At 25.7% G+C, this 26,036-nt stretch overlaps 2 protein-coding genes across 3 annotated transcripts in view; both read right to left on the bottom strand.

Moving 5' to 3' along the window:
• Window positions 1–20,950, bottom strand: part of LOC111675866 (tyramine/octopamine receptor) — a 182,781-nt gene extending 161,831 nt beyond the window's left edge. For both annotated transcript variants that reach the window (XM_046952292.1, XM_046952289.1), the window contains exon 1: window positions 20,926–20,950. The gene's annotated coding sequence lies outside the window, so the exon portion shown is untranslated. The remainder of the gene's footprint in view (window positions 1–20,925) is intronic.
• LOC124420038 overlaps window positions 1–26,036 on the bottom strand; it is a 92,330-nt gene that overhangs the window by 61,847 nt on the left and 4,447 nt on the right. Inside the window, exon 2 of the mRNA XM_046951565.1 lies at window positions 23,888–24,012. Coding sequence (XP_046807521.1) covers window positions 23,888–24,012 — 125 coding nt within the window. The remainder of the gene's footprint in view (window positions 1–23,887; window positions 24,013–26,036) is intronic.

The following is a 26,036-nucleotide window of genomic DNA, read 5'->3' as shown; positions in this document are numbered from 1 at the left end:
TTTAAATCATTTATATTCACACAATCATTATGAAAAATTCGATGGCAAATAATACATCTTATAGGATCATTATCAATATAAATAAAACATTTAGCGCAAATAATCTTAGTTACTTCCGACATAATGAACAACACGTCCGATTGTAACAAAGGCAAGAAGAACACTCAAAACACTTATTGCCCTATTTATCTATAAGAATTCATCAATATTTGACTTAACATAAAATCTAATGTTTCTTTGATTTTATTTCGAAAATAATAATTAATTGGATACATAATATACTAGAAAGTGAATGGATTTAGACCTAGAAAAAATGTTTAGTGAATAATAAAACTATATATTATAACAAAATAATCTGAGATTTTTGATCATTTTGTATTGTTAACAAAAACTACATTAGGGAAACTCCGTTTTTTGAGGAGTACTACATATGTGAATTTTATTTATAAGTAATTGTATAATATTGATTCTTATTCGATAAAGCCAACACCATCCTGTCTAAGTATGGGGACATCACCGTATACCACAGAAGAAGTATTACATGCAAAATCTGGATTTTAGATTTTTTATCTCATATTTCGAACGCTTTATTTTATGTATAAAATACAATAGGCGTATTTGAATCTGGATAGTTATTCATTGTTTGGATTCTAAATATACATAAGGGTATGTATTAGTTGAATAATATTCCTTTTGTGGACCTTGATGATGATAACCACCTCTTTTTGTAAATATCTAAATTAACGCTTCCCTATGATAGTTAAAGATTTTGAAAGACCACTCAGTGCGTTTTTTCTGATAATTCTTTAATTTATTTCAATTACTTTATTTTATATTTTATAATGATATTGATAACATTTCATAATTGTATTTCACTGATTTATACTTATTCTAAAAACTGAATTATTTTTTTTTACATTGGAATTGACTCGTTACTTTCCTTTAAACATTTATTAAGTAATGCAAATAACTTCTTTGTTGCAACGCAATGATATGATGAATATTGCAAAAAAAAAAATACTTAATACGTGTCCTTTTTAACAATAAAAAAATCCTACGAAATTAAATGGAATTCTAAGAAAATTCTGTAATATAGTGCAACAACAAATGCACCAAAATTTGTATTTTAAAGTTTTTTTCACGGTTTTCCTATTTAACACCAAAAAAGTGGGTAAAAAACTTTACTTGGCGATTTACTGTACATATTAGGGGAATTTTACTTTGTGCACTTTTATACAAACTGAATCACATGTTATACCGACAACTGATAGGATAACATAGGGTTTATTACTTGTTATACAGAGAATTAAAAATTTAATAATTTTAGCACTATTTTGGATAGAATCTAGCAGCAAAAGCTTTTGAGACCTGGTCACACTGTTAAAATTAAAAAAATAATAATTTTGCAAACCAAAAAAACTCAGTAACTCAGAAAGTTCTTGGCCGATCTTATTGAATTGAGTCTAAACTACTATTTAATAGGACTAATATTGCTGTAAATTTTATACTGATCGGGAGACATCAGTTTAAAAAGTTTGCTCAATAAACATGAAATAATCCCCGATATGTATACATATATAATATAAGTACATAAATCGTATTGATCATACATATGTATGAGCATTTTTTTTTTTTTTTTTTTTTCAATAAACACATATGAAGTCGATACATTTCTAACATTAATAAACTTGGTGTTATTGCCAACATGTGCGGAAGTCTAAAATTTTGTAAATATTTTTGTATTTATATATATGTATATATATTTCCGGTACAATACATATTTAAGTGTTCACATACATACATGTTACTTGCTTACTTCCTCTTATGATAAAATATGTAATATTTTATAAGATTCAAAATTGAGGTCACTTTTTATTACATCCATAAACAAACTTATTGGCTTTACACAAATACACTGTAATCAAGAAATAATGTTTTCTGTATCGAATAAGATAGAAAAATATTTGCAAAATAATCCCTTAACGCATACGTAATATATGTATGTACATTTAGGAAAAAACAACTACGCTTTAATATTTTTGTATATTTTGAGATTTATGTATATTCTATAACCCTATTATTTCATGATTTAACTAATTTTACCTTAGTTATGAATAATATTTAACCATGATAATTAACAAGTGGAAGTGTATTATTATACCATACCGAATTTAATATACCCACCATAAAATTTTTGTTCAAATTGGATAACGTTTACTCGGTTTAGTCTGTGGTCAAAAGGGGTCCATTATTTTAACAGCATCTCCAAAACTCAATTTTTAAACTTTAAAAAATTTTGTTAAATGGATTTTAAAAAATTAAATAAAGTATTCTATACTGGATAAAATAAAGGATATATGTTAACATATGTATATATATATATATATATATATATATATATATATATATATATATATATATATATATATATATATATATTATATTATATATATATATATATATATATATATATATATATATTATATATATATATATATTATATATATATATATTATATATATATATATATATATATTATATATATATATATAAAAACTAGATTTTTATACCCGGCGTTGCCGGGTTTTAAGTGGTTTCATAACATTATACATATTTATTCATTCAAAATTCTTAAAGTCTCCTTATGAAGAAATTTCTTATAAATTTTTTTTGGAACAATATTTAATGGAATATATGTTAGTTATATTTAAGTAAAGAAAATAATTGGTGTTTATGCTCAAAAGTAACCGCTTTTATAATATTTAAAATTTAGTGTCTTTAGGATATACAGAATCCCTTTTTATGTCCCCTTTTGGTCCAACTTTCGCAACAGTACTATGCTAATTTATATTTCTGAAATTTTAAAAAGCTTAATGGAATATATTTTGAGTTTAGTAAAGACAATAATTGGTATTTATGCTAAAAAGTACTACTACTACTTTTCACCCATTTTACGCCCTCCTATTCCAAGTTTTGAAAAACGATATAGCATATAACACCCTCCGAAAAAAGATCTACCAATGTTCCAAATTTCAAGTCTCCTATTATGGGTTCTTACTTAATACGGGCCATACATGCTTAATTTTATGTTTCTAGGTTCTGTATTATAGAAATTTCAAAAAGTACCTTTTGAAGATCGATAAAGTACCAAAAAGTCCGCTTTTATAGGTTCTCATGTAATCCGGACTCTACATACTTAATTTTATGCTTCTATGTTTAGTATTACAGAAATTTCAAAAAATACTTTTTGAAGAACGATAAAGTACCAAAAGCTGCCCTTTTATGGGTTCTCACGTAATCCGGGCTCTACATATTTAATTTCATGCTTCTAGGTTCAATATTATAGACATTTCAAAACGTACCTTTTGAAGAACGAAAAGTACCAAAATGTTCTCTATTTAAGGTTCTCATTTAATCCGGGCCATACAGAAATTTCCAATAGTACCTTTTGAAGAACCTAAAAGTACCAAAAAACCCCTTTTATCGGATCACTCTTAATCCGGGCCATACATGCTTAATTTTATGTTTCTAGGTTCCAAATTATTTCAAAACGTAACTTTTGAAGAACCAAAAAGTACCAAAAATACGTATTTTTATTTTTTTGTTAAGTTATGAATAAGTCAAAAATATTTTTTGTATGATACATGGGGTGCAAAAAAGTACCAAATGCATTTTTTCCCTAAAGGGGCCGAATTTGAAAAAAGTACCAGACACCTGTCCTCTTATTTTGTAAGTGAACGACGATAAGCTTTTAACTGCTTTTGTATCTTGTCTAGTTTAGGAAATATGAAATTACCGAATTTACCCGTTTTTATCCTTTACCCTGTAAACATTCGAATTTCCAAAATCCCGTCTTAGTAGATCTATTCGGTGTGAGACCAATCTCCTGTCCAAATTTCAGCTCTTAAACTTCAACCATTTAGGCTGTGGGATGATGAATCTGTCAGTCAGTAACGTTAGAATTTTATATATATAGGTATTAGGAAATTAGGATTAAACACAGAAATAATGAGTTGAATACCCTTCATAGCTTTACCGTACCTGCGATGTGATGTTGAATGATTTCGGGAAAAAGGCTGTCTTTGCCTATAATTAAGTAAAATAATATAATTAAAAATTGTTGCTTAATAATGATCAAGGATGCTGCGATTATTATTTGCGAGTCCATAGAAAGTTATTGATGAAAGTTCCGTTATAAAAATTCATCGACGTTAAAATCAAAATTTTAAATAATAAATCGAATAATGGATATATGTATATTCATTAATTCTTTAAGAATTTTTGAACAAAAATGTATTTGAAACATTCATAACATAACATAATTACTGAAAAATAGCACAAACGTTTAACATTTTAACGTTTAAAACATTTTAAATAAATTATTTTTTTATTTTTATTAAAAATTTATACAAGCAAAAAAAATATAAATTGAAGCCTTAAGCAAAACGACCAGTATACGTATTTATAATTAAATTTAAATAAAACTGTCAGTAAATAAAGCATGGAGCCAAATTAGGGCGTATAAACCATTTGTGAAATTATATAGGAGAGCATAAAAACATCATAAAACTTTGAAATTATGTAATTTTGATAAACTTTTTAAATATATATAAATATATATAAATTTCATGCAATTAATAATAAATAATGATTCTGTAGTGGTGTATAAATACTTAATGATTCCGACATTTTTTACATTAAATAAAAAATAATGTACTATTAAAACTAAATATGTGGGCATAATTTGGATTTTTCAATTTAACTTTTCAGGGATAGATGTAAATAAGCCAGAAGAAACTTGTAAGCGATTTAGCGAAAGTGGTCTTTACGCCCTTATTCGCATCTATGCTTCAAATATCATTAAGTAATTTAATTAATTTTTGACAAAATTAATTTTATTTTAATAAGAAAATGTACATTAAAAAACTTATAAATATTTTATTGCAAAGAAGGAAATTGTATATTTGTATATTGTGTACATTAACCCCAAAGACATATTTATCAATAAACTTATATTAATATTATAGATGTTTAGTTACCCCAACAAAACAATGAGATTTCTTTTAGTTTTCCGCTGAATATATGAAAATAATACATAAACAAATAAACTCACATACATATGTATGCATAATAATATATGTACAGTAAATCGATAGACTTACTAAAATAATAGATTGTAAAGGCGGAAAATACTTATGAAAATGTTGTATCATTGGAGTTTCACTCCTTCGATATAAAGTGAATAAACAAAGCTGGTAGAATATATAAATCACTTACTTTTGTATATACTTACATATCGTCACCTGAAATGCAAAAATGCGTAACAAAAATTTAAAGTCGACTTTTGAAAATGGCCCACTTTATTTTTCAAAAACTCCGATTTTATCGACATGAAATACAAAAGGGCGTAACAAAAAATTAGTCATCGTCATCAACTGACGATATATACATACATTCATATGTATATATGTATGTTAATTCATGTCTTTACAAGAAAAGGTAATAATCCACATTTGGATTTCCACTTACATAAATATGTATGTATGTACATACATGAAGCAAAACAGATAGCAAAAAATCAATGCTAGTTGCATGTTGTTAAAAATTATGTTTCTTAATATATTATATTTATTAATTTTTTAAATAAAAAATACCTCTCGTAAATATCTATTAAGGGATATTAGAAGGTTAATGGCGCTATTTAAAATTTGTAAATATATGTATACAAATTTATGTATATGGAAACTATACATAAATTTGTACATACATACATGTGTAACTACAAAACTAAACTACCACTATAATAACCCTCATTAGGTTATTATAATTTTGTGCTTTTTAACTATTTCATAAGAATTTTTTATTTACCCTCCAAAAAATCAATGTAAAAATACTGATGCATGAGATTTCATTTATATATGAGATTTCATTGAAAAATACATAAAATGCTAAAATTTTGAACATATTTGTACATACCAATTAGATTTTACTTCCATAACCACTTGCTTTTTAATGACAACTACTTACCATGTGCATTACCATGAATTTATGGCTTCATTTTCATCTTATATAGAAGTTCTTTTATTTCTAATTTGTCATTTTATCTGTACATTTAATTTGACTGCGTTTTAAATTTGTATATGAAAACCATAATTTGATGCGAAATGAAATAGCTAAGCAGTGATACTGTAAGTGAAACATTTTTACTAACAAGCCTAAGTACCTGGTTCGTATTGTCGCTTACAATTTAAAAACAAAACAACTTACTCAATAACTTGTTTATAAGCGAAATTGCAAGTGCTTCTTTAAATCCTCTATTAACTTGCTTCAAATGTCATATAGTATTTAAATGCTAACAAACTCATTAACTCATTACTATTTTAAGTAATTCTTTTTCTAGGAGTATAAACCAGCAAAAATTAAACGACGTATTTTCAAATGAATAACATTTATCACCAATTCGAAAGTAGCACCAATCCAAAAGGGCTTTTTATAAGTCCTAGGGTCAAATGAGGCCCTATAGTTATAACGGGACATCAAGGCTAGTATAGAACTTGGTTTTGCAGCTTTTTGTCGAGATACGAGTATATTAGTTGTATGGGGCTAGGTATCATGTAACAAATTTAATTGAAATATCTTCAAAATTGCGACCTGCAGTTTGATTACAAAGTTTACATGGACGAACGGATAGACAGATGGGTGTACATAGCTAAAACGACTCAGAAAATGATTTTGAGCCGATCACAGAAACAAAATAAAAATTTCAATTATCAAAATAATTATATCAAGCAAGTTTTGCACCTATAACCAAAATGATGATGATATATTTTTTAAATAACGAATCAATCTGAACAATTATTGTCAATAATTGAGACAAGATTTAACATTGATTAATTCATTGATTGTATAAATTAAATATAAATTAAATAATTTATAAATATAAATTTGATTTTTTATCAATCAATTAAAAAGGTGATTCAAACAATCAAATTATTAATCGATTACACACAACGTTAAAGGAATACCCGACCTTTAACAATGCGTTCAGCGTTTACAAAAAATATTATTTTATTGTCACAATTGAACATATAAAGTGTTTCATAAACTGTCAAGAAACTTGAATATTACACCATCCGACAAAAAGAGAAAAAATTCGTTAAACAAGAACCGGATGATATACGTCTGATGATGTGATAATAAAGAGACTTTTCGGTACTTTTTTCATTCTACACAGGTATTTTCTTGAGTTTTCTATAATATTGAACCTAGAAACATGAAATTAAGCATGTAGAGCCCGGAATAAATTAAAATCTATAAAAGGGGACTTTTCGTTCATCAAAAGGTACTTTTTGAATTTTTTATAATATTGAACCTAGAAACATGAAATTAAGTATGTAGAGCCTGGATTAAGTGAGAACATATAAAAGGGGACTTTTTGAAACCTTTTCGTTCTTCAAAAGGTACTTTTTGGATTTTGTATAATATTGAACCTAGAAACGTGATATTAAGCATGTAGAGCCCGGATTAAGTGAGGACCTATAAAAGGGGACTTTTTGGTACTTTTCCGTTCTTTAAAAGGTACTTTTTGTGTTTTTTATAATATTGATCCTAGAAACATGAAATTAAGCATGTGGAGCCCGGAGTTAATTAGAATTTATAAAAGCAATCAGGGACTTGAGTGAATGAAAATTTTAACTGGAATATTTTCTGGTACTTTTTGAATTTTCTATAATATTGAACTTAGGAACATGAAATTAAATAAAATAGGTCCTTTGGTACTTTTTCGTACTTCACTGGTACTGGTACTTTTAGAGCTTTCTAAAATATTGAATAAATAATCATAAAATTAAACACGCAGTATCCCAATTGAACGAAAATTGAAAAAGCATACTCTGGTACTTTTTTGTTCTTTTACTAATACTTTTCGAATATTCTATAATATTGAACCTAAAAACATTAAATTGGACATGTAGCTTCCTAATTGTATAAAAATCTTTATGTGATTTTTTTGGTTTCTGGTTGAAAATTAAACATGCGTCATCCTCATTTAATGAAAATGTATAAAAAGGCACTGTCTGGTACTTTTTCGTTCTTTAACTGTTTTTTTTTAAATTTTCTGTAATATTGAGACTAGAATCATAAAATCAAACTTAAAGAGTTCTCTAAAAGGGGAATTTTTGATATTGCAGATATATATATACATTTACAATAATGATATTTATTTTATTCCATTACGATGAGGGTAGCGAAGCACGCTGGGTATAGCTAGTTAATTGATAAAATTGTTTAAAAGTGAACGGTTAAGGGTTAATCTTTAGGTGAAAGATTAGGGATTACATTAAACCTCCAAAGTTGTTTTTGAGTTATTTGCCTTAGATATACATAAGCCATTTATTTTTTATGTAAAATTTTGATGGGGCTTTTTATAGGGGCTAGGGTCAAATGAGGCTCTAATAATAATCTATAACGTTCATCAGGGTCATCAAGGCTAGTACAGAACTTAGTTTTGCAGCTTTTTGTAGAGGTACGAGTATATTAAACGGAATTATGAACTAAAGTGCCCTATTTGGCGGGTTCAGTTGTATGGGGCCTAGGTGAAATAATGGACCGTTGTTTACTATTTTCAATAGGCTTCGTACAGGTACAGGACCAATATTATTGTGCGTTACAAACATTCGCAAAACCCAATATAACCTCCCCACTAAAGTATAAAAAATAATTACATTTGAGTATTAATTAATGCGGAAAGATCGGATAAAAAGGTAATGTTTAATCTATTTTATATCTTATGTTATATTTTGTGTTATTTTTAATAGTTAATTTACAGTTGCGGAAAGGTGTGAAAAGGTAGTATTCTTTGGACATGTTGTACAGGATCAAAAGCAAAATCCCTGACACATAAACATAGCGTTAACATATTCGGCTATGCCGAATTTTTTATACCCACCCAGAGGTCACTGAATATGTATACTTTATGGCAGACGTCGGCGCTAGTATTGTTCTGACAACGAAGATTTTCGGCAAATTACATGTACACAACACGATCGCATACGAACCTCTAAACAAGAGCATCAAAAATACAAATATTTTATTTAGTTGCTTGACAGCATTCAACAAAGCAGGTTGATGTCGCTTTGTTAAAGAAATTGCAAACACAACTTGAAAAAACAAAAACAACTTGCAAAAGCAAGAGCATAATTTATAAAAACAACGTACACTCTAAATAATTTTCTAGAATACATAACAATGAAAGTAAATAAGTTTCATACTTTTTTTGTACATTTTAATTAGAAATGTTGTTTCTATGTGAAGAAATTATCATTCTTAAGTACATTGATTACACATTGTTTATAAATATTCGCATTTTACAGTAATGCAATTTAATCTTCAAAATTAAAAATAACGAAATATTTTTTTCAGTGCAATTTCAATGAAAAAATGCCAATAGTGTGTGTGTAGTGGTTATTTTTTTTCTGCCTCTCTATCCGCCGGTATATGCTTTATGGGGTCTTAGAGCAATATTTCGATGTGTTACACACGCAATGACAAAATTAATATACCCCCATCTTTTTTGATGGTGGGTATAAAAATGTTACAATAATTACAATCGAATTTTGTAATAGTTGTGAGAACCGACTGAATTCGATTGGAAATAAATTCGGTTATCATAACGAAACTATTTTCTCTGTGTACAAAACATTTTACCAAAAATATTGTTAGAATATAAAATTAATAAAACAAAAGCAATAAAAAATTCATATAATATTGATGAAAATTTGAGATTTTGAAAAACAATATATAAAAAATTGTTTCGTTCTGATACATACACACATAAAAATATATATTTAAATACAGCTGCAAAGTTATATTTGGTTATAAAATGCTGGCCATTTTAAATTGTATGCCATATTAATAAAGGTATCCTTATTCCAAAGGATTATTAATAAAAAATTCTATAGTATTTTTAATAGAATAGTTTGTTGATGGTATATCATTTTGCATTTTTTCATATTCTACAAAGTTATTTTACTGATTTTACATTTTTACTTATCAATAATAAAAAATAAATTAAAAATGAGGTTTGATAACATCGGGGACAAATATGTAATATGAATACACAATGCAGTATCTGTTATGTTTAATACTTTTTTAAAAAAGATTAATAAAATAACATTTGTTGCTTGGATTTCGTTATTATTACTTATTATTATTTACATAAATCTATAGGAATAAATTAATCTATATTTAAAGTCCTAATAACATATTTTGAAATTAATATCACTTTGTATAGTATAATTTTCTGTCGTATATGAAATTCAAACATATAAAATAACAATGAATAAAATGCTTTCAGCAAACTCTTAATTAAAAAGTTTGTTAGAAACTCATTAAAAATGTAATTATTCAATTTTATGTTTCCTTTATTACGATTCGAAAAGTACGTATTCGGTTGATACATTTCCAATATTAATTGAAATTTATTGATACATGTTTCCTGATGCCACTTTATGTATCCATTAGAAACACTTGTGTAAGAGTTCCTTGATAGTAAAATAATGTGTGAGATTTCTTATGTAGAAATATTACAATTACTTCATGTCACATTCCAAAGCTTATAATTTATTGCCTTTTCTGTTTTTAAACTAATTTTATTATTAGATTTATACATAATTGAAATTTGTGTAAACAAAGCATTTTGAAAAATATCAAATTTTCTATGAATAACAAAGTATCTATAAACAAAACAGTGAAGATATATATGTATGTATATTGAGTTCAAAAACTCTTATTATATGTATGTTAAAACATTTTAAAATAATTGATTCCATGTCAGATTTTTTAAATTTAAAATGCCTGCAGTTATTTTATATAAACCCCAAATGCTGTTTCCGTTTTTTTGCTGTTTGTCCACGAAAGATGATGTTAATAATGGATATTAAAATACAAATATTTTTAAGCTTATTCCAGCTTGTTTTGCAAATTTTAGCATACGAACAAGTGGATAATATTTGCAACTATTTTTAAATTAAAACAAGTTGGAGTGCTAAGTATTTTCAGCTTTAGCGATTCAGTAATACCCTCTACCAGTTATTTCCTACATATTAAATAAGTATACATATCCAGGAAAAACTTATATTGAAAAGTAATGAGTTGAAATGCTAATAAAACCACTTTTTAATACATTATTTTAACACGGTAATGTCATTGAAGGCAAGTACTTGCACACTCGCTTACAAATAAGGACCCAGAAAAAAACTTACATTGAAAAGTAATGAGTCAAAAAGCTAAAAAAGCTGCTTTTCACTACTTCTTCATTAGCATTTTAAGTTATTATTTTAACATGGTGATGTTTTTGCAGGCAAGTACTTCTACGTTCGCTTAAAAATAGGGACTTATAGAAGTCATTACAAATAGGGACTACCTTCACATTATTTTATTTTTATTCCATTGCCAGCTGTATGGGAGTTAGGTAAAATTGTGGGCCGTTTTTAATGTCCTAACAATTACTGGGGAGTGCTTTCAATAGACAGACGGACAAGGCTAAACTAAATGCGAAAATGCTCCAAAACTTATAATATTTGTAAGAATATTATAAAAATATTTTTTAATTTACTTTCTGTTTGTAATAGCGTGTCCCAATCGGTAACAATTTGCTTGAAAATAAATGTTTGATAGATATGAAGTGAATAAAAATTTACATAAATTTTTGACAAATGAAAAGAAAAATTTGAAAATCCAAAGAAAAAAATATTTTGTAATTTTAGTTTATAATACATTTGTGATTGTAGAAAATCTATTTTAATAATAAAAAACAATAAAACAAAATTATTTTATTATGAATTAATACAAAATTTCGTAAATCACCCGAAAATAAAGTACTTCTGTAAGTGGTTATGGAAGTACAACCCATTACCGAGTTTTTGCTGGGTAGTTCATTTGAATCAAAAATTTTCGGTTACAGTTACAGTTACAAAATTTGGAACTCTTACGTTTGAATGTTCAAAAAAGACCAATTTCCTAATGGTCTTTATTTTTTCTTAGCGTATCTATGGTGAGGTAAAATGTGTGTATGTGTACATATATGTATTGCTTAATTTGTTATCTATGAACAAAAATACATAATATTAATTTCTTATAAAGTTTAAGTTACACATACATAAGTAATTAAGAATCTTGTAAGGGTACTTTTTCGAATGCTTAATTAATTACATTTAAGCATGTACTCATGCATGCTCAAGAAACAATTTTAGCAACGGAATAACAAATGATTTCCTTTTTTGAAAGAATGGTTTTTCATGTTAAACAAAAGATGTAAAAGTGTTATATTCGGCTTCATCGAATATATGTACCATCGAATTATGTATACGTCGCGTCAGAGTGATTTTCGGAAAAGGACCTTTTATATAGGCTTGGATAAATTGTAAAAAAACACAGAAGTTTTGATATGTTTTTGGTAAGTATTTCCAAACCAGTTATGTATACGTTATGAAAATGTATACATAACGTATACATTTTCAGAAAGGAGCGATTTTTTCTATTCTAAATACTAAACCTTATTAATAGATAAATAATATTTCTAGCTCTTTCCTTATGTTCCATATTGCCAGTAAAACATATATTTTGCTACTTTCGACAACCAAAATTTTATGTAATACAAACAGAATGACAAAATCAATATGTGTTACATTTTTTTGATGAAGATATAAAAATAATTAATTTGTTGTTTTGTTCCCAAAATTCCTGTTTGATTTATGTTTTTTCTACAACTATCGTTTATGAATAAACCAAAACTAATTTACTTTTTTACTTTTATTGTAATTCCAGAAATTTGAAGCAATAACTTTCATAAGATAATACATATATATACATATATTTTGTATATATATAAAATACATATATACAAAACATGTAGTTTGAAACACATGACCACAATCACGCAAATTAATTTATCTGAATTTAAATTCTATTACCGACAGTTTACACATGCAAGTCAATGTTTGATAAACCCAAATGATATAGGGAATAAAATAAATAGTGTGATAAGTTTCATTTGCTTTAAATTAAAATCTTTCAACATTGATAAAATGTAAACCTTAACAAATATTAAGGTTTTGGAGGACTTTAAATTTCGTATTAAAAACTTATTATTTTTTTAAATTTTTTAAATGTGCATGAGCTTCTATGCGAACTAGGCCGATGCAAAAACATCACTTTCGTTTACTACCACGTAGATGGGATGCCTCTGTTAACTTGGCAACATCATCTAGAGACGTAACGTGTAGACCGAAGTACAGATCCATCAAATAAGCCGAGTCTTTGTTCTTACTCACACACGCATAGAAAAAACTTGGTAGTGGTAATCATGTTCTAACAACAACATATTATGGTTAAAATTATGATTACATTCTTAATATGTTATGGTTATTGTAACAATTTTAAAATATCATATTATGATAAAATACAGTTCAAATATTTCATCATAATATCTTTTATTTACAATAATATTGTTTGTTAAACATGGCTTCATTATGTGATTATAATTTCGTTAAAAAATATGTACCAAAATAAAATTTATTTTGATTACAGAATCAGTAAAATTAGAGTTTCTAAATAAGTAAAAATATATATGTATATAAAACATGACAGAGTTCAAAAATTTGTATTTGCCCACAAAAACATAACTACATTATTTTATTCAAAGTAAAATACATATAATGAGTATAAATAACGAGAATTATTTCAAATCATTTTATCGTCTCGTAAAACTACACACACAACAATCTGTGTGAGGTGTTTGGTTAAGGTTGGTTTGTTTTTGTAGCAGCAGACATACATATAACATTAATACTATGGTTATATAGCATATAACAACATAACATACAATGGTTATTTGTAAGTTCAAATTGTTGTAAATAACATAATACGAATTCATTGTTACCATTATTTAGTTTTTGAAAAATAATTAAGTTTCAGTGAATCATACTGAAATTTATAATTGTCATGAACATTAAAATGATTACAGTAACTAAAATATTGTTTAAATCAAATTAAAACAACATGTATGTGTTTTTGATAGCAATATATTGTTACATTGTTATAGTAACCATGTCGAACCATGGTTTTCTCTGCGTGCAAGAACACACTGTGGTAAATCTGGTATGAACAGAGTTTACTCCGAACATACCCTACATTCATCCTGTATTACGTTATACAATTAAGACCAACTTATTTCCAACACTTAGTCCCGCAATCACTCCTCTGTGAGGAGTGACGAAATATATTCATACTGTTCTCAACTCAACCTCAACCACCTGACAAGCCAGGACATAGTACTGCGGGGACTAGTGGTTCAATCCTATTTCAAAACATACCACGGAATGTTCGAGGAGTGAAATATCACCAGTTTATAGTCCCGGCAGACTAGCGGTAACACATCTTTTTCCAAGATTGCAATAACACCAAGTATGGATTTTAATCAAGGTAACATGCTCCCGGGGGAGAGAGATTGAGAATTCAATAAAGTCTCTCGGTATATTTGGAGTGGTCTCGAGCGTCTTTATTGTAATATATGTTAACTCGCAGTTTGTATGTGAAACCCTTTGTGTCATTAATTTTTATTTTTGAGCTTTCATTTATTTTTGGTTACTGCTTTATGTGATAAATTATTTATTTATGTAGAAGTTGTGAAAAGACATCGTAATTATATACTTTTATTATCAAGTTTTGAGTTTTGTATTTTCTACAATAAAAGAAACAAAAGTCAACATTAATAAATACATTTCTTAATGGATGACACATGTCAAAATCCTAGTACCCTATTCTTGTACAAAATTAAATCAAACAAAAAAATTAAATACATATATAGTTATATAACATTATTTCTGTTGAATTTTTTTTTGTAATTTTTTTATTTATTACAAAGAATACTTAATATCAATGATTTATACTTAAAACCAAAAACCACATAAAACAATGAACCAAACACATCAATATTTTTAATCTTAATTTCAAGGTATGCTATTGACGGTATTGACCTTAAAAAATAAATTATGATAAATGAGAAAACTACATCAAATATATAGATTTATTACTTCCCAGCAGTTTTTTGTTGAGTCAATGTATTAAATTTTGACTGTATTCTACCTAAATATGTACATATGTCTTATTACAAGGTTAACGAAAATTTTTATATTTTGATATTGAATAAAATAATAGTTATTTTATATAACTTATTTAGAGAGAAATAACTTTGAACTTCTTCTTTTTATACTGTCCTTAGTTATTGGCATCCTCCTAAAAGATGTTAAGGTAAACAAATATGACAAGTAAGGAATAGGCACCCCGTACTGCAGATTTTAGGTTTACATGCATATGAGTAATAAAATTGTATTTGAACTATCGCCATCTACAAAAATTTATGTGTCAATTAGAGGTGCCCAAATATTATGAATTTTGTTTGATTTATTTACCCAATTTTATAATTTTTAATCAATTTATGCCACGGGTTCCCGTTCTCCAAATGGATTGAAATTAAGAGGTAATTTAAGGCACTAATGAACAAAGTAAGACCAATCAAAAATCGATAGTTTTTGGGCTCATCTAATGTTCATAAATATATGTGTAATTACTTGACTAATTAGTTATGCTGTCAATACAAAGAGAAAAATGGAAAATTTAAATAAAGTTCACAGAAAAAACTGAAAATGAGTTTTAATTATCAAAATAATTGTATTAAACAAGTTTTGCACCTATAACCAAAATGATGATATCAATTACCAAATTTGTAAAAAAATAAAAATATATATTTTTTCCAAATAACAAATTAATCAGAACAATTAATATCAATAATTGAGACAAGATTTAAAATTGATTAAATCATTTAATTGTATAAATTAAATATTTAATAAATATAAAATTGATTTGTTATTAATTTATTAATCAAATAAATTAAACTATTTGATAGAGAATTTTTTAAAAACAAATTAAGAAGGTGATTAAAACAATCAAATTATTAATCGATTACATACAACGTTAAAGGAATACTAAACCTTTAACAATGCGTTAAGCGTTTACAAAAATTATCACTTTACTGTCACAATTTAACATACAAAGTGTTTCATAAATTGTCAAGAAACTTGAATATTATATGCCTAAAATTTTATTGACTATATAAGAATTATAAATATTGCTAGAACAAAAATTCAAAATAAAATATTAAAAATAAATCTAAAATAGAAAAGAAGGCCAGAAAATTTTTTTTCGATCAATTAAAAAATTAATTGTATTAATTAAAAATTTAATCAAAATTTTACACTTAAGTTTCAAACAGTTTCAAAAAACGAGATAATTAAGACAAATAAAAAATTGTTTAAATAAAAAATAAAGAAAATTAAAACATTTTTATTGAAAATAAACTACCGATAATTTTTTCTGTGTTCCTATCAGATTAACAAATATTTCTAAAAAATAAAATACCCTTTATATTAAAAACAAAACTAAACGGTGAAAACGTCCTACTACCGGTCAACCCTTATGTCATACTTGGTCACCTTTCAAAAAAATTTATAAAAAACATATACATATGTATGTATATATATGCATTATTATACGCACCATCAAAAAAGATGGAGTGGTCAATTTTTTTTGTTATTCCGTTTGTAATACAACGAAATATTGATCTTAGCACACAAAAGCATATACATATAGTCTGGGTTCTTATTAGATTCTAAGACGATATAGTTATATCCATAAGTCTGTCTGTTGAAAACACGATAGAGGCCAAACGGGATGAGCCATAATTACACAAATATTTGTATATGATGTAGTTTGAGTGGTATTGAAAATGGGCAATATCAGTACAGTATTTTACCTAGTCAAAATAAGAATTCCCCATCAGAAAATTACTATAACGCAGATAACTATCTTAAAAAAGCTCGTATACAATGACATTCGTCATAAACAAGTTTAATAGGAACCAACATGTTTTGGTAGAATTTTATAATAATTGTGCTTACAACAGCTCAAAACAAAAACACATAATTACCCGTTTAGTTCATTTAGTTTAGATTAGCTTTTTTGTTTTCTCTTCTGAAATAATCATATTTCATACCTTATTAATTATCCTATTTTACGCGTTTAGTTTGAATTGCCTAATACTATTTAAAATTGTATATCTTCAGAATATTTTATACAGCAAATAAATTTTTTGTTCGTTTCCATCGAGGGGAAGTCATTCTGAACTTTTTAATTATTCCACAAAGTCTAATTTGTTATTGTGTTCCATTGTGTTTTCCTATAAAATAACAAAAATTGGTGTTTTTGATAATAATTATTTTCAAAGGTTGTTTAGGAATTTCCCTAATATTGCTATTGCAATAAAGACAGAAACAAGGATGGGCAAAGCTTAATAAGCTTCAATATCTATAAGGATCTAGGATATATTTTTTTATGAATAATCTTTAAGTTTTATTTAGGTTGTATTTTATAAGGAATAATTACACGATTTTTCATGTTTAATTTCAATTTCATATTGTTTGAATTGACTTTAAAAGTTTCCAGCTCACAAATGGTCATTAGTAGTAGTCCAAATATGTATTGGTAAACATCATCAAAACAAACAAGAAATATTTTGTTTGGGGTAACAAAATCACATCCGCTCTTCATACAAAATGAGTTTGTATAATATAGAACATAGATAAAGTCAGTTTTATTACATATGTATATATACTTTTCGCAATATGTTTATTTATAAGCTCATTTTATCCATTGGAACCATATAAGTTTAAAGACTTAAACTAACATCTTCAAAAAATAAATATTATTCAACATAGAATTTTTTATTGTTGTAATAATCCAGCTTATGGTTAAAGTAATAAAGAATAAGTATTTTTTGAATTTTCTAAACATACTTTTTTTGAGTTTTATATATTGTAAATATAGATAATTCAAATTTTGTATTATTGATTTTGACCTAAAGCCGGATTAAATTATCAAAATATTTCATATGTATACATATAAATGTATATGTATGTGTAAAAAGGATCTTTATTGTATTTTTATAAATACATGCAAATATCATGTGTGCAAATTAATATTTAAATATTTCCTTTTTCATTATTTTGAAAACAAATTGAGTATTTTACCCCCAGAATTACTTTTATTGTGTTTAATGGTTTATATTATAAATGAAGACTAAATAGTAAAGTTGCCAATCTCGTGTTTTCTATAAACATGTCTGACGTTAGCATCTAGTATATTTGTTGAGTTTGTTTTTTTTTTGTAAATTTCATTCGTGTTAGAATTTTAATTAAAATTTGGCATTTTAGCAAACATATTTTATATTTGCATCTGTGCATTTTTAATGAACATACATATTAGGTATGGTTTTTCATTTTTCCACACAATGAACTTAAGTTTCCACAAATTAAATTTTATTGTTTTCAATTAGATTATTGGAATTAGAAATTCATATATCAAGTAATGCAGACATATATATATGTTAATATAACCTTTTTACATTCGATATTAAAAAATTACTTAAAAATAACATTATAGTGTTGAAATTTAATGCAAACAAGTTTATCTTCCAAAAAATTAGTTTATTATATTTTTATCCAATTTACATTTTTTTTCTTATATTTTATTATTTCCCAGCAAAAAATCTTGACTTTTAGTAATGAGTAATCTAGATAATGTAGTTATTTAATACATTACATAGTAATGTGTGGTCATTATCAATGACATTATTTAATTTTTTTGAATGGGTTTTGTAGCCAATTATCTAGAGTCCAATTATCTAAAGCATTTATTTAACGCTTGTGGTATTGAAACGATTAATCGTCGTTCGGTTAATCGATTAATTTTTTACGATTAATCGTTCGAATAAATGAAAATTGTCAAATTTCAAATAACGAATAAACCGAATAATTTCTATCAATTAACCGATTAAGAAAGACTCACTATTTAGCAGTAAAATTACTATGTATTTATTACAAAATTTAATATTTTTATAATAAATTTTCGTCTTTTCTTAATTTCTTAATCATTTTTCTATAATAAAAAAATTTTTGATGACTTTTGAAAAGAAATCATGGAAATAATTATATCGCTTTTATTTTTATAACCAGTTTTTTTTGGGAATAATTTCTAGTATTTGATAAAAAACTAAACAAAGAATTGAAGTGAAAATAATATTTTTGTTTATAAACCGTGCAAAAGTTATTTTCAAACATGAAAAAATCTTTGCGTACAGGAAACTGTGGACAATTAGTATTAACTCTGTGCAATAAATTTTTCATAATCAGCTCTTATGCTCCTGTAAAAGGACTTTAAAGTTTAAAAGACATCCAATTTCAAAAGATGGAATTCTAAATTTATATTAAAAAGTTGGTATTAATATTAATTTAAAATGAAGCTGAGTTCCCCTGCTTCGAAATACTATAATTTATTTCAAATCGTCAAGATCATCAAGAAAAAATTGAAAACCTTAAAGAAAATTTGTCACAAAAAAGTAGTTAAAAGTTTTTGAGTCGAAAATGAAACCTTTTTAAATTTAATTTCTTTTTCGTTTTTCTCTAAGTGAGACAGGTAAAAACAACTTTTATTTGATGACCAATATTAGCATTAAAAAATACATATAAACATTTTAAATATTCGTTTATAGTCCTTTAAACTTTGAAATCCTTTTGTAATAAGAATATAAAAATCGGAGTACGCAATTTTCACATGCTTATAAACTTTTCCATGTGTGAATGCTTTTTTCAAAATTATTACAGGGTGTATATGAAGAAAATTATTGTTAATAGCAATAATAACATTTAGTTTCCTTTTATTCGAATAACCGAATGATTTTTAATTATACGATTATTAGCCGGCTAAAGTAAAACCTCAAATAATTATTTGTCGAATAAACCGAATAAGTCAAAAACCCGAATAATTGAATACCCTAGTATTTATTAAAACCAAAAAGTAGTATAAATTACTTATTAATGGGGCAGTGAGTAAGCTGAAAGACTAATAAAAACAAAAACAATCGTAGAGCCAGGAAAAGTCGATTAAACACATTTGTAACCTCGTCGAACAGAAAAAAAACTATTTATTCAGTCCAAAAGTCCAACATTGCTTCAATATTACTTGCCTGCTACCGGGTTCAATTTTTTAACTTATTAATGAATTACCTAATGTAATTATAACCCTCAGGCGAATGTTTTTGCAATCGGTAAAAATATTTTGGAGTTATGTACTTATTCTTATTACCCTTGAATTATGTTACTCATACGCCCATAATGTCAATAGAATAAATGGGCATACTTAAACTCTGGTAAGATGATTGTCAGATATAACAATGTAATCGGGCATATTAATAAAAATCTATTAAAAATCAATTATCTAAAAATATGGAATGGTATAAAATGAAAATTTTACACGATTGTCTTAATATATGTTGCCAACAAAAACAAAATATCTCCAAACAATTGTCGGATATTTATTGTCATGCTACACACCTCAGTTAACAGTTAATAACTTCTCTGAAAGCATTAAAAAGAATTTTACATGAGAAAAAACAAACAAAAATATAACAGTTTTAATAATTTAAACTTTTGTTATCGGTTTTGAAAAGAAAAAAAAAAATCATGAAAAACATTTGAATCTTTTATATACTAATATTGATTGTTTACATGTAATTATATTAAATACTATTTCTTTGTCAACAAGTTAAATATATTGCAATAACTGCTACTTTATTCAATCGAAATATTACTGAATCATTCATTAGCACTATTCTAAATCGATTTCATTAAATTCTACCGCAACCAACCAATTACCCAACAACAATTATGTTAATCGTATAAAATACAGTTCAAAGCTTTTGTTTTTAAAACAAAAAGAAAAAATAATGACAAGTGAAACAATATTAAAACTTACCTTCGACAATTTAGTTTGTTAAATAATTTTAAGGTTTTAAATTATCCTTCTTAATAATAATATTTATTATTGTTTTTATCATTCTCTTTTTGACCACTGTTTTTTTTTTTAAATTTTAATAACTGCAGCACAATTTATATTTATTACTTTTTTTGTAATTATAGTCGAGTAATTATTTATGAATATTGTAATTGATTAATGGGTTTTAATGTGTCGCTTGATATGTACAAATTTAGTACAACCAAACTTTTAACGAGCATTTATTTAATTTTTGCCTTTAATATTTAATTAGTGTTTTTTATTTTCTGGAATAAAGATACTTTGGCATCGACACAACACATTTCTGACTTTATTAATATTCAATTCAATATAAATCACTTAATTACATTTAATTAAGTTGTTGTAAAAATCCAAGTGTGGATATCATTTTGAGGAGCGAAGAGGGTATATCAGCTTAAAATTTATTAAACACAAACATTAACAACGACACATGCAACACTTTTACAAAAAGGATGTTCAATTTGTATTTTGAACGGATATTTGTTTATTCATACACATACATACACTTCCACATTTATAATGTGAAAAACCATTTACACGTACAGCTTACTTGAGGAAGAGAGCGAAAAACAGGAAAAAAGAAGAAGAGAGTTAATGATATGTTAAACATTTAAATGCATAAAATGTTTAATAGGCCGCCGTTGTTAACATCAGATAAAACAAAAATACATTAAATTGTAACACCTATAATGTTGTTTTTGTTATTAAAGCGTATTACACAAAATGTAAAATCATAAAAACATGATATTGTTCTTGTTACCTTTGCTGTTATGACGGTTGCTGCTGTTGTTTGTTTGACTTACCAAAAGTTAAATTTAAAATTTAAGGTGTGTTTATTTGCTGTTCTATATATTTTTCAATCTCATCATAGCACATTTGTTTTAAGAATTATAATAAAATTTGAATTTTAGGAGAACAATTTTTTTATTCTTTTTAGCCTAGAATTAAATGAAATACTACATATTAATATAAAAGTGAAAGTTTAAAAAAAAATCAAAATTTTTTCATAATACCAATTTTAAAGATTTCGTATGTCCAAGAAGAGTTTTCCATTTTTAAACCAATAATAATATCGGTTTAAACAAATGTTTGTAAGGTTTAAAAATATTGGCCGAAAAATTTCCGAAACCGATTCACCCATAAATTAAACTATGGCAACTTAAATCCCGATTTTTTAATATATTGTACGAGAAACTATATTGTACAATGTACTTGGATTCATAATTATTCAACAGTAAGAAAATGTAATCATTTAAATATTTAATAATTTTAATACATTAATTTATATATGTATGCTTTTGTACATAAATATGTATTTAGGTGTCTATATATTTGTATTAATGCTTGTATATTTATTATACATATATGTATATCAGATAATAAATAATAATGATCTTTTATCACGCATTATTTTTATTTTTTTACTTTATACAACGATATACAATGAGAGGATAAACAAAAACAACCAAATCAATTTATAGGATTTTTACAACGTCGATTTGTAATTATTTTTTACATTATATTTTTAATTATAACATCAGCTGCTTACTTTCATCACTTTAAAGTACATTCGTTGTATTTCTCAATCAAAGATTATTAATTAACTTCATGGTTAAATTGCTAATGAGTTAATGAAATGCCTAAAAGCTTTAAATGAAATAATGATATAATTATTTAATATTGTCTGAGTATGAAATAAATTGAAAATGGATATAGTAGGTTGACTTGCATTGAATTAAAGTATTAAGTTTTGGAATTATTTAAAAGCTGTTATAAATTTACTATGTATTATGAACTGTTTTTTTAATTTCAATTAAAGTACATTATATTTAATAAATATATATTTTAAATGACTTATTTTAAGCCATGTTTGAATTATAAATTTGAATTTTCCTTATTCACATGGTTCCTTATTTCACATGGTTCAGATACAAATTGTACAATATAGAACATAAAATTTAATACTTTAATGTAATTAACACAAGCACAATACCCTTAATACAAGTTATAGTGTTATTATAAACATAGAGATATTTTATAAATACTTTTAGTTGTTTGAAAAATTATATTAAAATTGTTGTATTCGAAATTAAAAAATGTAAATCAATAAGAAACGTGTTTAATATTTGAAGTTAATATTTTTTAATATACGTATACTTAATATAATTCATCAATATTACTCATACGGATGCATGATAAAGATGAAAAATATACCTAAAACTAAAAAATATAAAATAAAACGCTTCTTTTAACAAGTAAGACTTCATTATTATAATTTGCCGAATCCTATATACCCTTCACTATAGTGTATTTAAAATAAGTTAAGTAGTTAAACATTTTAATTTATTTCATATATTCCAATTCTACCGTTACTTTAGCAATAAAAAAACGTAAAACAACCACTACTAACTCCATACGAAATAAACTACACAAAAAACCAACAAAATAAGCAAAAAAAAAAAAACACGCATCAGTAAATTTGTTTGTTTAAAGTTTAAAACAACATACAATCGCACCGCTTTTTCAATAAGCATATGTTGTTGTTTTTTCAACTTTTTTTTACTTATATCTTCGTTATTTTTGGAAGGATTTGGCTGACTTTAAATAGCAAACTACTTGAAAGCATGTCTGACAAAATTCTTGGAGATTTGGATCCTGAAGTTATCTGGGATCAGAAAATTTTTTATATAAGGATCCAAAATATGTACACTTTATAGGGTATTAAATTATATTGTAGAAATTACAATCGGAATGACAAACTTATACATATATGTATACTAGAGTGTCCTGAGAAACAGCCTTTTTAAGAATTTCATGTAGGAAATTCCATAGCTTTAAACTGGACACTTTTCTTCAAGTGCTAACTAAAGACACTTAAGAGATAAATTCTTTACAAACTTACCCGTTTAATATCACTTTACGTATAGACAGTATGGTATATATCTCGTAAATGTGCCCCGAATAGGAAATCGGAACGACAGCCACAAAAGAAGGAAAATTGTCAGTTTTTGGCGCGGCACATTCGCACTTATAAAGAAAATAATTTTAATTATTGTTAATGTGAAATATAAAATCAGAGGAGCATGCAAAAATATTTGAATGCAATAATTTTATGAACTTTTTAAAAATTTTGCAAATTTTTTTTTGTTATTTTTGCGATTTGATATATCAAACATTGACTCATACAAACATTTAATGAATAGACATGAAGATAATGACAAACACAATGGTATGCTACGAAGACGTCAGTTTTATCTAAATATATTTTGTTATGGCACATCATAGATGATGCTTAAAATTCGTAAAAATTATCACCATTTGCAAGTTTTCTTAATACTTTAATGTAAAACTGTGGCGCATCAAAAAAGTTTTTGTGGGCCAAAAAATGTACATAACATCAAAAAGCATCACTCTATAAATATTTAATTCCTTCAAACTATAATTTTTTACTTGCATTTCCTTATAAATGAAGCTCGTTGAATTCAGATAATAAAATTTTTTTATCTTTAAGCAACAAGTTAAAAAATTACTAAAATGAAATTTCTTACTGTGTATTTTAATAATTTTTTGAAATAAATCGTATGGTATGTATTTAATGCGCTGAATTTGAATAATTATTACAATTACAACAAATTTGTTTTTGATAATCATTTGATAAAGAGTACATTTAATTGAAGCATAAGAGTCATTCTTCTGCCTCTTAAAACCAGAAATACATACATATATATGTACATACATATTTGTCCGTTAAGGTTATTTATGAAATGAAAAACAAAAACTATGTACTTTCAACAAATTTTACCAAAGGGAATAAATAAAGCAACTTAACTCTCACGTGTTTATAAATATTTATCAATTAATAATTAAACGTTTCTTATATTTATATACATATGTAGATATTCGTGACATGAATTTATCAGCAAATGTTTATTACTGGACACATGGTTTTCTATATCTTTAGATAAGTGGACATTAGTTTATTCAACATGAATATTGGTGGCACAATAGGAATCAAAAAATAAACAATTTGAAAATTAAGTAAGAATTAACAAAAACCTTTACTATGTAAAATGTAAAAGTATCAAATTAAATAATGTGTGCACTATACATACACTGAAAATAATCCATGCCTAATATACACGAAAAATGTTGTACATTGTACGAAATGCTTCGTGGTTTCGCACCACGAAATTCTTTTGTAATATATACGAAATTGTACGAAATATATTAGTAAAATACAAAATAATTTTATATAATTTTAGAAAAAAAATTTGTTCATTTTACGATTTTTTTTAAGACAAATATTTTAGTTCTTTTAAAATAATTATTGTAAATTTAGAAAAAGATTGCGAATTAAAAAAAAAACAAATTTTTTATGTTTTTTAAATTAAATTTTACAGAAAATTAGGCAGCCGTAAATTAAAAATTACGTTGAATTTAACTCCCTTAAAATTACGAAAATAACAAAAAAAATCGTAACAAAATAATTTGTTTGTAAAATCAAAAATAATTCCTGTATATTACTAAATATTTTTGTTACGAAAAAATTCGTTACTTTCGTTAAATATTACATGCCTTAACGAAATTATTTTTGTACAAGAAAACAAAGTTTCTTAATATATACGAAAAAAGATATTACGACAGGTTTTCGTACTTTCGTAAAATTAGAAAAGGGGTTGATTAAACAATATTTCGTATTATACACGAAATTTTCGTATATATTACGAAAAAAGTAGTTAGGAAATTTTTTGCATAAAGTTAAGCATGTGATGGTTCCAAAAATTCTGCAATTTTTTATGTAAAATAACTTCCATTTTTATACCGAACACATCTTTAGAGGGTAGTGTATAATGGGATTATGCTGATGTGCATATATAACTTACATACATATACACAGAGGGAAAAAGAAATGTATACGCCTGGTACCAAATTAACAACAATGTTGTTAACTTGGACTGTAGAAGTGGATGGAAGATGAGAAAATGTTAGCAACTCTCAGCCAGACACTCCAAGCAAATGTAGTTTGTAGAAGAATGATAAATAAAAGACAA

This window comes from Lucilia cuprina, chromosome 5, assembly GCF_022045245.1.
Source record: "Lucilia cuprina isolate Lc7/37 chromosome 5, ASM2204524v1, whole genome shotgun sequence".
Lineage (NCBI taxonomy): Eukaryota > Metazoa > Arthropoda > Insecta > Diptera > Calliphoridae > Lucilia > Lucilia cuprina.
This window is presented reverse-complemented; position numbering and strand designations above follow the sequence as displayed.